The sequence below is a fragment of the Sebastes umbrosus genome, chromosome 1 (genome assembly GCF_015220745.1).
Source record: "Sebastes umbrosus isolate fSebUmb1 chromosome 1, fSebUmb1.pri, whole genome shotgun sequence".
NCBI lineage: Eukaryota > Metazoa > Chordata > Actinopteri > Perciformes > Sebastidae > Sebastes > Sebastes umbrosus.
Genome location: NC_051269.1, coordinates 6,383,707 through 6,399,882, shown reverse-complemented (window position 1 = coordinate 6,399,882; position 16,176 = coordinate 6,383,707). Strand labels below are relative to the sequence as shown.

The following is a 16,176-nucleotide window of genomic DNA, read 5'->3' as shown; positions in this document are numbered from 1 at the left end:
TATTCACATACAGCGCCATTGAACTGACTATCTAGCAGGTCAAACATCGCTACTGCGGTATGAACCCAAAATAAACAGACTGTGCTGTGATTTAATTGCAATAAATGGATCAAAATGATGCTGAAATAACGACATAATGATGTCGATTCGTAAAAAGACAGAATTCATGCTTTGTCGGGTCTGTCCGCAACACGACAGGCACACAACTTTTAAAATGCTTGTTCTCTGAATGGAGTCCGGATCGATCAGTGCCAGGCTATGCTAACATCGTAGCTGCTCCATTAACACTCACATCTAGGAATAAATACGGCATCGTTCACCTCCGGTGTGTCTGAAAACAATCCTGCTGCCGTCGCTCCGTTCGTTTATGAGCCACGGCGACTGTGACAGTTCCGTCACAGAAATATGCCCTCATTTGCAGACGAGGTTTGTCCTGCCGCGTTTGTGTCCGACCCTGGTCTGACCCACCTCTCGACCTCGGTCGCGAAGCCGAGTCAGTCAACGCGGGTTAACCCTTTCATACACACAATCAACCCGGGTTCAAAACACAACTGGAGGTTGTTACATTTATATACAAACTGTACATTTGCAAACTGCTGGTCATTTGTGAACTTCACTACATTTGGGTTTGGGTTTTTTGAGACTCCCCTGACGTGCACCGAGCTACAAATGCATTTTTTCAACAGGGAATTAGACCTGCCTAGCTATGATGCTAACCGGAGCTTCGAAAGAGGCAGGCCCAGGAGGAGTGCTTTTGTTCCTGCAGTCTGAAGGTAGGCTAACCGTACCCAACAACGATTTGTTTTTCATCATTAAAGTCACTTCTTTTCGACGGAAGTTTTACAAAAATGTATGACAAATCGAAAATTTGCGCCAACGTTTTCAAAGACTATAAGTCCAAATGTGACTGAATTCATTGTGTCTGCCACTATGTTGACTGGTGGTTCCCAACAGAAATGTCGGCTGGATGAAGTAGCCGCTCTAAAGGACCTTCACACTAACTGTTCCCCTGGTCAACCAGACCATTCTTCTGGTCAACCAGACCGTTCTTCTGGTCAACCAGACCGTTCTTCTGGTCAATCGAACCGTTCCTCTGGTCAATCGGACCATTCTTCTGGTCAACCGGAACGTTCCCCTGGTCAACCGGACCGTTCTTCTGGTCAACCGGACCGTTCCCCTGGTCAACCGGACCGTTCTTCTGGTCAACCGGACCGTTTGTCTGGTCAATCAAACCATTCCTCTGGTCAACCGGACCGTTCGTCTGGTCAACCGGACCGTTCGTCTGGTTAATCAAACCGTTCCTCTGGTCAACCGGACCGTTCGTCTGGTTAACTGGAGTGTACCACACGTTGAGTGAACCGCTCCTCTGCAGACGAGAACCTGCAGCAAAGAAAAGAGAGTATATATTACATAAAGTCAACCTTTATAGTATACAGATTTGATTTTGGTGGCCCACACAAATAGATTTAAATCTCTGTATCGTCTTTCAAAAGTCTGATTTCAAACCGTTGACAGTGAAGATTGAACAGTTTGTCTGAATAGTTTTAGTCAGCTCATGAATTCATTTGTGTTTTACAGATGAACCCTGAGGTCGACCACCAAACATTCATCCCATGAAGAAGTGTGCAGTCTGACTTCTGAGGTAAACTTACTTTTATAAGTTAGTATAATACGTTCAAAGCCATTTCTCTGCTTGACTGCTGTGTTGGTTAACTGATCATTTAGTCTGTGTGCTGTCCTTCTGCTGCCTGTTGACTGTACTCTGTAGGGGTGTAACGATTCATCTACTACATCGATCTATCGATTTATATTCCCACGATCCAACTACATCGATAGGTACTCGGCAAGATGTCCTTCACGGGAGACGTATATCGATATAAAATCGATTTGAAACGCAAATATCAATTGTATCGATATTAAGGATTTGCACATCGTATTTAAGGACGAAAACGTTATATGAAAGTGTTTTTAGCACTTTTATTAGTAAAGAAATGTTAAACGTTACTCCGGTTCACTCTCCAGACATGCGCCAGCTTGCCAGCTTACCTCGCTCTCTCACCTGGTAACGGCGTGGTTTGCATGAGCTGCTGGCGCTGCGGTGCCGAGGAGCCGGTCGACGGAGTTTCATTTTGGGGACATTACGTGAGCAGGCACTATCAATCACTTGACGCAGGCGGCTTCACCCACAGGTGCTTTCCCCATGCGCTGTCGTTTTTTCATTCAGAAAAAATTACTTTCCTTTCCCCGTCATGATATCAACGTGCACGCAGCATCAGCCTCACGTACCCAGCCGGAAAGCAGACGGTTGGCAAGGCAAATTATCACGGGAGTAAAGTAAAAAACAAAACAGAAATTCAATTAACGTTAGTCTAACGTAGTTTTAAAATGTGTTTCCGTATGTTTTCATGTATGAAAAAACCCCAAATGAACCCTGTAGGTGGACTACTTGATTACTATAAGCAGATTATTTAAACAGCGTTTGTAGGAATGATCCTGTACTAAGCTGTTTGGTCACTATCAGCTGTTTGATCTCTATCAGCTGTTTGATCACTATTAGCTGTTTGATCACCATCAGCTGTTTGATCTCTGTATTATTGTTTATATTGAAAATGAGGACAGAAGCAGCAGGTTAAACCATTGTTCATTTAACTAGAATAGAAGTTGGTTTATTATATTTTGTGTTAAATATTGCACTGCCTTGTATCTTGAGAACTGAATCAGCAGGTCCTGCAGTTGCACTTTTTATTATTTTCAAATAAAACCTGTATGTATTTGCCATTAATCATTGTGTTTACTTGTTTATATCCATAATTAATTTATCCCTGATTCCCTGATAAGAAAAACTTTGAGGAATCCTGACCTGCTCTGTCCAGTATCACATATTTATTTCACACTGACTGAATTTTTGGCAAAAAAAGTTACTGTATCGATTTCAAGTCAATGAATCGTATTGTATCGTATCGTATCGTATCGTATCGTATCGTATCGTATTGTATGGTGTCATATCGTATCGTATTGTATCGCTCTAGATGAGCCAAATATCGTCCTTGAATCGTATCGGAACCATGGAAATCGTATTGTATCGTAGTAAAAACGTATCGTTACACCCCTAGTACTGTAGTTTAGCCTCCTGCTCCAGCCTGTTCTGTTTTACTGAATTTATTTCACCATTAATATTAGTAAATCATGCTGTCAGGTAACTTAGTGAGTCTTTTTGTATATTCCTGACATTATATTCTGTATAGGAATGTGGTGAGCAAATATGAAACAAGTTTAGGGTTAAGAGAACTTAGTTTGTAGAAATGCCACCTCTTCCCTGATCTGTATTCCTGGTATTTGTTTGTTGAGCAGTCAGTGGAAACAAGTTTCATCACCAGAAAGGTCGTGTTCCTGATAATTTAACCAGGGTGTGGTTACACTTTGTCTTTCGTATGAGGACAAGAGGGAAGTATCTTTTCACTTTGTCTATAAACCTGCGCTTTCCTAACTCTCACTGACACTTGGATGGGGTGGCGCTGGTTTGCTAGTCTCTCCCCTAAAATGGCGAATTGCTCTCTACCTGCGTCCACTTCTATCCTGAATTTCACGCTGTTTCTGCTACTCATCCGGAGAAGTTAAACATCGTTGTGCTTTCCCACCCACCAGGTCCTCTCTGGAAATTCTTGGAGGAATTAGATGCCCTCCTATCAAACATCCCTGAAGATGGCTCCTGGCTTGTACTGCTCAGTGACTTCAACATCCAGACAGAGAATTTAACATCTGTCTTATTACCTTAACTACTGTATCCTCTGTCATTCTTTCTCCCACACTCTGAGGACCTCCTTACCTTTCAACCTCTTCTCTCCTCTTTCTCCTCCTTCTTATCTGCAGCTAAATCCAAAATTCAATCTTCCTTCAACTACCCCAAAACGCTCTATGATTTATGATTTCCCACCTCCCTCGTCCTTCCTGCCGAGCGACTTTAACTACTTAGTAAAAAAGATAGATCATTTCCTGACCCACCTGTCCACTACCTACCTCTTCATCTGCACTAACTTCCTTTTCACCCCTCTCTCCCAGTGAGGCATGAACCCTGGTTACCTCCCAACCACCCTGACCTCCTGACCGCCTTCCTTTCCTCATCGGCACTTTGACAACAGGTTGTTTTCCCAACACTCTAAAAGCAGCACAACCAGCTCCCCATTGACATCAGGACAGCAGAAACTCTACATATCTTCCGTTGCTAGGGTTAGAGTCGAATCCAAAATGCTAAGAACCAGTACCAGGGTTGGTTATCGTTTGGATTTTAACGATTCGGATTCTGCTTATCGATTCCGGTTCTTATTGGCCCTTAATTACGATTCTTTGAGGGGTCAAAACAGGTCACATGCTTATTTCACAGATTTTCACGTATATACAAAAACCTTTACACAATGCATATTCATTCATATTAACAATGCATTTCATAAGATTTATAGAACCTCTAAATTAATTTCATACAGTTTAATTTGGCTGCTATATTAAATTGTTCTTTTTTTTTATTTGAGTTCTGATTGGTGCAATTTGAGATGTTACAACTGCCCCTGGTCTCCCCTACTTTATGTAACACTTAAACCTGCCGAAATGACACACAGGGTCGAACATACAGTACGTCGGGTCTGTAAATACAATCAGCCCAGTCGGGCCACTGCTCGCAAAAGTAAAATAAAAAAATTATAATTTCATTCAAATAATTTTTCAGACCTCGCTTCACAAGCGACGTTACTGACTTCGCTCTACCCGTGACGGTCTCACAGTCCGACTGATTCTTCACAGATTCAAACTCCCCGGATCAATAACTCATCAGAGAAACATAGTTAAAGCACCAACGAGGGCTCTTTCTAACCGTAGTGAGGTAGACAACGGGCTACTACCTCATTTTAATCACAACGAGCCTTTAGTTCACCGAGCTAGACACATAACATCGGTCTGTATGTGCAGCCGGCTGTGAGACGAGTGGTCGGGGACCGCTGTGGATCAGATAGTTAGAAAATGACATGAAATAGAAAGAGCTCATCAGCTTCGTTCACTAGAGAGTTGTGGTAGAAATTTACAGCGTATTGTAGATTTATTATCTCCAGACACACTTTATGAGCCCATACGTCTGCAGTGCAGCAGCCATAGTATGTTTGAATAGCTTCACCTCCCCGATAAATAGCGGAGCTATTAACGTTAACGGAGGTGCCATTCAGTTATTATTATCAGGCACGGTCTGCTCAGCAAAATGACTATTGGGTGAAGGTAAATTACAACGTTATCATGATGTGTTCAAATGTAATCTCGTAAAATTAAGTTTTTGGCGAGAAACTTTAATAAATCCAGTTGTTAGGAGATGTTTTCACATCAATATAAAATAAATTATATAGAGGTAATTATGACCTGTTTAACTTCATAACAACTTACCAAGATTTCTTTAATCAAAGCAAATATTTAAATAATCCTAATCATTTACATTGTGTTTTTATGCAAAAAAACACTATAGATGACAATAACAAAGTACAGTATTGTGTACAGTACCATCCCATGCTCAAAAAATAGGGCTCCCCAGAAGCTACGGTGTAATACGAACACTGTAATTTACTGTGTATATAATGTTTTTTATGTATATGTAAAATATATCAAACATTGAATGACGTTAGATTGAAAATGTTATTCTTTCATTTAGCGAAGAGATTGTGCACAGAGAGTGGCAGATAATATTTCTGAGTGGCAGACAAAAAAAAAATACTTGTCTGCCACAGTGGCAGGAAGTGAAAAAAGTTCATTTCAGACCCTGCCTGCGGAACATGCGTGCGGAGAAAAACAATATTCCGACGGACATCAATTTCAGTGGATTTCCAATTGTGGAAATATAAGTTTGACCAATGAAATCCTTTGATCACCATCATTCTGCATAATAATCAGCCATGTGCTTCTGTTTGTTGCAACGTTAACCCCTCAGACATTCTCTGTCTGGACAGGTTTTTGTTGTGTGGTGTGGACATGACACTATTTAGGAGGAAAGTCATTGCGAAAATGGAACATGGCAATGCGGAAAATTCTTGCTCTCTCGCTCTCTCTCTCTGGTGATAATTTGCACCAGACCCAGTGTGTATAGTTGTCAATGTGGAAAATTAACTGCAGGTGTTCTTCTCTACTCCACAACAGCTGTTTGCTGTCGGTGCAACATCTCTCCCTCCCTCCATCCCTCCCTCCCTCCCTGCTTCATCCACACACACTGTCACAGCGTAGGAAAGGTCATTGCTATCGCCAGATAATCAGTCATTAACACTGATTCACCAGATTTTATAATGAGCTGATGGTTTCATTTCCAGTAAAGGAGAGAACAGGCTGCTGCTGTGCTGTGATTGTGATGCTACTCAGTGGTTTATGGGTGAAAACGATCACCGTTGTGGCCAGAGGCGAGAAGCGGGGTTTGATTAGAGGGCGTTTTTTTTTTTAGATATAAATTTCGTCCCGTAGATTAAACCCAAACGGTCGACTCTACCTGGCCTTGTAAGATTAGGGCTGATTTAAAACAGTAGATGGCGTGTTGAGACATTTTTAATCATGAAATACCGACTTTTATAAATTTGGTAAGAAATGTCAATATTAACAGCATTGATGTGTTTCATCACAGTTCAGTCATATCATTTACTTTAATGCTTAGAAAGTAAAAAAATTAAAAAAAAAAAGTGTGTAGTTACACTTATAATAAATAAAATCTATTTCTCTATCTGATGTACTTGCATGATTCTTGGGTTGTATTCACATGGTAGAATGCCCTTATTGTAAGTCACTTTGGACAAAAGTGTCAATCTAAATCTCCTGATCCCATTCAACAACATGTTAAAGCTTCCACCACTGCTGTCTATAAACAGAATTATGATAAACCTTTTAATATAAACCTACTGTACCATCAAATGAAGCACTTTGACTCGTAAAACTTTATGGTTAACAACATGCTTATGTTCTCAAACTATACAATGTCAGAAAATAGTTAAATAATCAGTTTAGCAATCCTTGCACACAAGTAAACTATTTCTGCTGCCATATTCAGACTGTTATTCAGACAGCCTGATACATTCAAGCCTTAAGCCTCGAGTACATCCAGGTTTTTGTCAGTTCCTGCCAGCCAGCTTGGTTTTACAAAATCAGTTTGAGAGATAATCCAAAGTATTATTTTCAAAATGATAAAATGCCTTAAAAGGCATGAATTTACATCATGGATCTAGGAGAGCCCTTCTGTTTGGTTTTACAAAAAGTAAGGCCTCCACTAGTTTTATGGAACATAATGATCAGTCATGGTAATAGATTCACAACTATATGCTATATTCACTTTTATGTAAAAGTGTAAATACTTTCTTTCTTGACCTGAGATATGATGTCTGCATATTATGGACACATTGACAAAATATATTATATAAACTCACCTTTATTACGGCGTATTGTGATGACCTTTCTAGCTACAAGCAGAGCTAGAACTGCACCAATGATGACAGCTCCCAAAAGCAATCCACCGAACAACGATCCGATGATGATGGATGAGACTTTCCCTGAAACACATCACAAAAAAACAAATGTAACACTCAAAATGTAACTGCATATCATGTACAGCACACATAGACTGCACAAAAAGACAATTAAAGGTGCCTAAAATACTTTGTAAACTAATAAGATATGAACAATTAAAATTATTTGATGATTAAACCACCAAGAAAGAAATCTCACCACTGATATGAACAAAGGTCTCAGCAGAAACCTGATGGCCGATTGTCCCCTGTGTGACTACACAGCGATAGCGGTCGGTCTTGGTCACAGTAGCGTTGAGGATGATGTTGTAGCTTCCTCCTCTTTCAGACACCTGTGGTTCCTCAGCAGGAAGGATGTTTCCAGCGCTGTCCTGCCACTCTACTTTAGGTTTTAGAGAAGCACCTTGAACGTCACACTGCAGCAGCGTCCAGGTCTCTGTGGCATCAAGTGTTGTGACGGATGGCTTTGGAGTTGCAGCTGTGAACACAGCAGAAGCAAAAGCTTGTTAAGGAGAGTGATGGAAATGTAATAATGGAAGACATGTTGTTTAAGAGAGGAACAGAAAAGCCCAATTTGAGTCTTAACTACACACTCAGCATAGGGCTGCACAATTAATCAAATATTAGTCACGATTTTGGCTTCCCACAATTAAATGAACATGATCGACTGTGATATTGACGCTTAAAATGCACCGCTGATAGAAAACTCTGCTGCTTATCAAATCAAGTGCCTCCTTAACTAACAGCCAGCCACCAGGGGCCGATTCAGATGTTTTGAGTTCACTTTTGGGGAGCTGTCATGTCGCTGTGTGCTCACCCTGCATCGACAGGCTGTGGAAAACTTTTGTTGCGGCACAGACCAGAGTAGAAGAGTAACATACTGTATATTATTCTTTTTGCCCGTCTGCTCTGCTGTATAACAAATGCACTGAATTCAGGTGAAGAAGATCCTTAATTACTTATTTTGATGCAAAGAGTTGTTAGTCAGCGGGAATGTTGCTTTGCACAACGTGAAAGTGAAAGCAGTGCTCTGTTGATTTAACTTTGAGTAAACAGTTTTGGTACAAATTATATTTTGCTTCTAGGAGATGCACTGAGAATGAGGATCAGTCTTATTGTGATGCAAAGATTTGTACATTAGCAGGAATGTAGCACAACATGGAAGTGAAAGCAGCACTGTTTAATTCAATGTGACAGTACAATAACAATATTTTGTCCCTAAATGCAATGAATAATCGCGATAAATAATCATGATCTCAATATTGATCAAAATAATCCTGATTATCATTTTGGCCGTAATCGTTTAGCCCTACCTCAGCAGTGTTTGATAGAACATGATGTTTCAACAGTTTTACCTCTTTTGACCACTGACAGCAGTTTCTGAAAATATTTTTTGGGGTTCAGATCTAGAAAACAATTTCTATATCACTAAAGTAGAAGGAAAAAGTAAGTACAGCTGAAACAACAAGATAGGAAATTAATTTTCTGTAGATTAACTAAAGAAAGAATCAACAACAGCTGTGATAACGATTACTCGCTTGTCATTTATCAAACATATTTTGCTTCCAGCTTCTCAAACTTCATTTTCTGCTTCTCTCTGTTTTATATCTTTATGAACTGGATGTCTTTGAGTTTCGATTGTTAGTCAGACAAAATAAGACATTAAACGTGAACAATTCAAATTATTTCATGATTAAAACAAGAAAGAAATCTCACCACTGATATGCACAAAGGTCTCAGCAGAAACCTGATGGCCGATTGTCTCCTGTGTGACGACACAGCGATAGTGGTCGGTCTTGGTCACAGTAGCGTTGAGGATGACGTCATAGCTTCCTCCTCTTTCAGACACCTGTGGTTCCTCAGCAGGAAGGATGTTTCCAGCGCTGTCCTGCCACTCTACTTTAGGTTTTGGAGAAGCACCTCGAACGTCACACTGCAGCAGCGCCCTGGTCTCTGTGGCAGCAAGTATTGTGATGGATGGCTTTGGAGTTGCCACTGTGAACACAGCAGAAACAAAAACTTGTTAAGGTGAGCGATGGAAATATAATAATGGAAGAGATGAACAGAAAAGCCCAAAGTGAGTCTTAACTACACACTCAGCAGTGTTTGATAGAACATGATATTTCAACAGTTTTACCTCTTTTGACCACTGAAAGCAGTTTCTTAAAATATTTTTTGGGGTTCAGATCTAGAAAACAATTTCTATATCACTAAAGTAGAAGGAAAAAGTAAGTATAGCTGAAACAACAAGATAGGAAATTAATTTTCTGTAGATTAACTAAAGAAAGAATCAACAACAGCTGTGATAACGATTACTCGCTTGTCATTTATCAAACATATTTTGCTTCCAGCTTCTCAAACTTCATTTTCTGCTTCTCTCTGTTTTATATCTTTATAAACTGAATGTCTTTGAGTTTGGATTGTTAGTCAGACAAAATAAGACATTAAACGTGAACAATTCAAATTATTTCATGATTAAAACAAGAAAGAAATCTCACCACTGATATGCACAAAGGTCTCAGCAGAAACCTGATGGCTGATTGTCTCCTGTGTGACGACACAGCGATAGCGGTCGGTCTTGGTCACAGTGGTTTGGAGGATGATGTCGTAGCTTCCTCCTCTTTCAGACACCTGTGGTTCCTCAGCAGGAAGGATGTTTCCACCGCTGTCCTGCCACTCTACTTTAGGTTTTGGAGAAGCACCTCGAACGTCACACTGCAGCAGCGCCCTGGTCTCTGTGGCAGCAAGTATTGTGACGGATGGCTTTGGAGTTGCCACTGTGAACACAGCAGAAACAAAAACTTGTTAAGGTGAGCGATGGAAATATAATAATGGAAGAGATGAACAGAAAAGCCCAAAGTGAGTCTTAACTACACACTCAGCAGTGTTTGATAGAACATGATGTTTCAACAGTTTTACCTCTTTTGACCACTGAAAGCAGTTTCTGAAAATATTTTTTTGGTTCAGATTTAGAAAACAATTTCTATATCACTAAAGTAGAAGTAAAAGGTAAGTATAGCTGAAACAACAAGATAAACATACGTCATTTGAAGACGTCACATTGGGCTCTGAGAGGTGAGGTCATTTTCTAAACCATTAATCCATTAATCAAACAAAATCATTAAGAGATTACTGTTGGGCTGCAGCTAACAATGATATTATTGATTAAAGCACAATGTTTAGTACTGATGTTTATTACTGAGAAATATCATGTTACTGATCGACAGACAGATACTGTATTTATCCCCGGGGGGGATTCTCATACCACAGCAACACGAACGAAACCACACGAACAAGAATAGAGAAAAACACAAGAGTAAAAAGTATAAAAGTATGCCCTTTAAACATGCATATAATGTGCACTTTGCTGTAAGGTATGCAAAATGGATTTAATTATAAGTTATAATTAGGGCTGTCAATCAATCAAAATATGTTGCTATTAATTATTAATGTACTAATTGCTATTAATCACACATTTTTAATCTGTTCAAAATGTACCTTAAAGGGAGATTTGTCAAGTATTTAATACTCTTACCAACATGGGAGTGGACAAATATGTTGTTTTATGCAAATGTGTGTATATATTTATTATTGTAAATCAATTAACACAAAACAATGACAGATATTATCCAGAAACCCTCACAGGTACTGCATTTAGCATAAAACAATATGCTCAAATCATAACATGAGAAACTGCAGCCCAACAGACAACAACAGCTACAACCTGAAAATCACAAGTTGCATTAATGCGTTAAAGAAAATAGTGGCGTTAAAACTAATTTGCGTTACTATCATGTTATCTTTGACAGCACTAGTTATAAGTTCAAAAGATGTATTGCACTTGGCCAGAGTTACTGAGTGTATTGTGAGTCCAGTTAGTTAGTAAATGTTTGTGTAATTTTGTAATCACAATAAAAGCATCTTTCAGTTGAAGCTCATTTTAAACAATGGTGATGACCTTTTGTCAGAGAAGGCTGACGAGCCGTTGAGATCGTGACCCACAGACCTTCAATGACAGATCAGGAGAAATCATTAATGATCCAGTCTTGATGATGTCACTGATTTCTACACCTGCAGCGTGTGCTACTCCGTCACCCAGAGGCTGTGTACTATTATTTTATCATTCAAATATTGAGACACAATACCTTCACTTAAATACATCATCCTTTAAACACTGGATGTAGAGATCAGTGACGACATCAAATCAGGACTCACCTCATCTGTCTTTTAAGATAGATCACTGCAGATCTAAAAGATATCTGATATATAATTATGAGATTATGAGATGTATTCATATTTATTGTCAAGAGTAGATCAACTTCTGGGTATTCTGTGTCTGAGCTTCTGTAGATTTATGATTCATAAATGGTGATTAATGAAGAAAAAAAGCTTCAAATATTATGTCCAATCAAACAATAGTGGGGATTGTATAGAGAACCAAAGCTTGACTGAATGCAATCAGATCGAAGGCGAGTGATCAACTAACGTGGAGCTCGTTAACCCTTTACTGCTGACAGGCATGTTAGCTGGTTATGCAGCTCTCTTTGTCTACCTGCTACACTGAGAACAATAAACATGAAGGTACTGTATCAAACGATTTGAATGATGCTGAGGTCTACAGCTCACACTTTACAGATGTTCATCAGTGACATCATCATTCACCTGGGTTTTCTCCTGATCGGTCTTTCATGATGAGTTCTGAAACACAAGAACAGTCATCTGTGGGTGATTTCATGAACTTCTCAAATGTTCTGGGCCTACTGGTTGAGTTTGAGCGTCTAAATGAAGTGGTGAAAACATGAGCAGAAGCACGACTTCACACAGCAAAGGCCACACATTTAATGAGGGAGCTGCATGTTAAGACCACAGACATATATAAAGATGGACAACAACCAAAAAGAGAAGCCAAAACATCTGGATCGCCCCCTGGTGGCTGGCTGCAGTATAGGTCATAAACCTCCATGTTAGTGGAGGGGACATGGGCCAAACTAAAAAGTCAAATACATTTCACTCAAAGATGGTTTCTGTCATTTTAGGTAGTTCTTTTCACGCTGATGTTTGTTCAAGTGTTCATTTCTGATCAGTTTGGTTTGAATTAGTTATTTGATGCTGTAAAAAGGGGGTGGGACGTCATGATTGACAGCTGCTCTGAGTGAAGTCTTCACAGTTGGAGGCTCTGAATTGTACTAACAAGCTGCGGCTGTGCTCGGCTCGTGATTGGCTTAGGCAGGTGTGTGGGCTGGACCTCTATACCGCGGCTCCAGCCCTCCGATCACTACAGACTCTGGCTCCAAATGAAATCACAATATGAAGATGGCAGCTCCAGTATCTGGGATATTTTGGCTTCACTTTTGTACAGTGGGAGGAAGTGGAGACGTGTCGTCCATCTCTATATACAGTCTGTGGCTTAGAGTCTAGACTATCATCCAGTAACTACATGGAGCTCAGCAGGTGGGATCGATTAGGCAGCACTCCACCCTTTTCTTGTTTGTTCATTCACTTTGTTGGATGAGAAGATTGAAACCACTCATGTCTGTACGGTACATATGAAGCTACATCCAGCAGACGCTTAGCTTAGCATAAAGACTGAAAGAAGCCAGGACATGCAGCCAACAAAGACGGCCCTGGAAGAAGACGACCGCAAGCTAGTAAACGTGAATGTAAACAATACTGGATGTAAAATACTTTACAGATGTTTTATGAGGAAGGAAATGCATTCAACACATAATTCCCAAAACTCACTTGGTCCAGGTCGCACATGAAGGCAGATAGAGCATCAGCAGCAGTTGTGTTAGTCACCTGAGTTGGCATTAGAGACAGAGAAGTAAGAAGAAGCAGAGGCTCAGTTCCCACAAGATTTAGAGACAGAAGATGTTACAGGCAGAAAACAGGACAACTTGTGTCATTAGTTAAGACCACATAGAGGAAGAGCAGAAAAAAGACAAAGATGTCAGGCATCACAGGTTGAAACTACTAGAAAGGTCCCAGAGGGGCTTTGTACTGACTGAAATATGTTTTACTGTCAACCAAAACCATCAGTGTGTTAGGGTAGGGAAGTCAGAACGTATCGAGAGACGGACTGTATGTGGTTCTCAGCTACAAGCCCACTGGTTCCTGAAGATGTAAATCTTTAAAAATGGCTAACAAATATATAATTTCATCTTTTAAAACGGGTCAGTAATTTCATAAAACAGCTGGTCACTGTAGAGTTTAGCTAATTTGGTGGGGACTATTTTCAGCGGCGGATTAATCCACATGTGGTGCTCTAGTGAGTATTAGTGTCAGCAGGACGGTGTATGAAATAAACTACAGTGTGTTCACGGTGATGAAGGAACAACAGTGAGGCTCACTGATGTGTTTCAATGGAAGAAGAGATATCAGGCTGTGACACACACTATACTGTTAGGAGATACATTCACTGTTGTTTTGGGGTTTTCTTCGTGGGATTTGATGACAACAGGTGTTTTATCAGACTGGATGAACTGTTTCATAGTTCTAAGATCCCCTTTTTATTGTGTCCCAACGCAAGAACTAGAAAACGGTCGTAGTTCTTAGAACGCTGTTTTGACGGACATTTCAGCACCTATTTCAGAGCAGGTACTCTCCCAGCACATGCGGAACCGTGAGTGATGCAAGCGTACGTTGATTGGTTGAACACATGAGCCAATGCAGCACCGGCAACCGCCATTTTATAAAAACCTGTTAGCCGTGTAAACAACAGAAAACACAAACAGACAACAGCTCCTAACAAAATAAATGGAAGAAAACAGACAAACGGACCGAAAGTGAAGTCCAGAAGATAACTTGTTCATGAGCACACGCCCACTGATCCATAGAACGAGTGAGAGCAGCTGCTCAGCGAGCTAACACAATAGCACAAAGACTAACCCAGTAGCACAAAGGCTAACCCAGTAGCACAAAGGCTAACCCAGTAGCACAAAGACTAACCCAGTAGCACAAAGGCTAACCCAGTAGCACAAAGACTAACCCAGTAGCACAAAGGCTAACCCAGTAGCACAAAGACTAACCCAGTAGCACAAAGGCTAACCCAGTAGCACAAAGACTAACCCAGTAGCACAAAGACTAACCCAGTAGTACAAAGGCTAACCCAGTAGCACAAAGACTAACCCAGTAGCACAAAGACTAACCCAGTAGCACAAAGACTAACCCAGTAGCACAAAGACTAACCCAGCAGCACAAAGACTAACCCAGTAGCACAAAGACTAACCCAGTAGCACAAAGGCTAACCCAGTAGCACAAAGACTAACCCAGTAGCACAAAGGCTAACCCAGTAGCACAAAGACTAACCCAGTAGCACAAAGACTAACCCAGTAGTACAAAGGCTAACCCAGTAGCACAAAGACTAACCCAGTAGCACAAAGACTAACCCAGTAGCACAAAGACTAACCCAGTAGCACAAAGACTAACCCAGTAGCACAAAGACTAACCCAGTAACGTTAGCACAAAGACTAACTCAGCAGCACAAAGCGTAACCCACTGAGCTGAAGAAGCCGATTCAAACTGAAATCGTGAACGGTACTTTCATGACGTCTGTTTTGTTTGTGTTTATATGATTGTGCCATTTAACAGAGATGTTTATTTATTCCTATATTACTAACAAAGCTAAGAGAGCTGGTGAAACGTAATGAACGTAGCGAGCTTGCTGATCTCCCAGCTGGAGACGTGTGCGAGCGGCGCCGGCCGGCTTACGTCACTTCAGCGTTCCTATTTACGGTACAAATGCAAACATAAAAAAGCCCTTGAAGGTATGTAGTTCTCAGGGAGACCCCAGAGGCCTGTACTACGAAGCAGGATTTGTGGTTCAGGGTTAACTCAGGGTTTTCGGTACCACGAAGCTGGTTCACTTCTTACCGGGGTAGATCTCCATGGTAACTAATGCTGAACAGCTAACCTGCTCCGGAGCAGGTTATGTTCCAGATAAGAGATCAACCGGTATAAAAACACCTCCTACTGACCAATCAGAGCTCAGTGCACGGATCGTATGATAATATTACACACATATGAAGAAGTTTATGTCATAATCCAGACTAAAAACAACACAGTTTAAACTGACAAATGCAGGAAGGACGGCTGACTTTATGTTGGGGGTGTTTACCGCTTTGAATTTTGTTTTTATATTTATTTGTTTTTACTTGCTCTTGAGTCCGTTTCACACCGTCACAGAGGGGGGAAGCAGGTGGAAGAATTTTTAAATAGTCACAGACGCATCATTACATTTGCAGGTTCAATAAATAAGTTATTTATTCATCTTTTACACTCTGAAAAGCTATTTATATTTAGATGAGTATATTCGACTTTTGAGTGTTCCGTTAAATTAATAAGTCTGTTAATTTACGCAGTCACACATCGGAAGTTTTTTCTTTTGCCAGTTGTTCTTTCTGCATTAAGCAGCTTCAACTGTGTTACTTTTAGTCTGGATTATGTGTTTAACTTCTTCGTATTTGTGTAATATAGTTTGCTCTTCCTTTGTTAAATGTGCCGCTCTGCCTGTCTGCCTGTCTGGCTGTGGACTTGTCCATGTCTGTGATTAGTCAGATGCTGCAAACACCTCCTCGTTCATGTGAACGCGCTCATATCCAGACTGAGAAGCCCTGGGTTGACTTACCGAGTTGATAACCAGCTTCGT

At 40.5% G+C, this 16,176-nt stretch overlaps 1 protein-coding gene across 1 annotated transcript in view; it reads right to left on the bottom strand.

The window, feature by feature from the left end:
- Positions 1-997: 997 nt before the first annotated feature.
- The window catches only part of LOC119484654 (hemicentin-1-like), a 199,350-nt gene continuing 184,171 nt past the window's right edge, over positions 998-16,176 (bottom strand). The window contains exons 25-29 of the mRNA XM_037763624.1: positions 12,192-12,227; positions 9,246-9,524; positions 7,729-8,007; positions 7,431-7,553; positions 998-1,380 (exon numbers count right to left, since the gene is read on the bottom strand). Coding sequence (XP_037619552.1) covers positions 998-1,380; positions 7,431-7,553; positions 7,729-8,007; positions 9,246-9,524; positions 12,192-12,227 — 1,100 coding nt within the window. The remainder of the gene's footprint in view (positions 1,381-7,430; positions 7,554-7,728; positions 8,008-9,245; positions 9,525-12,191; positions 12,228-16,176) is intronic.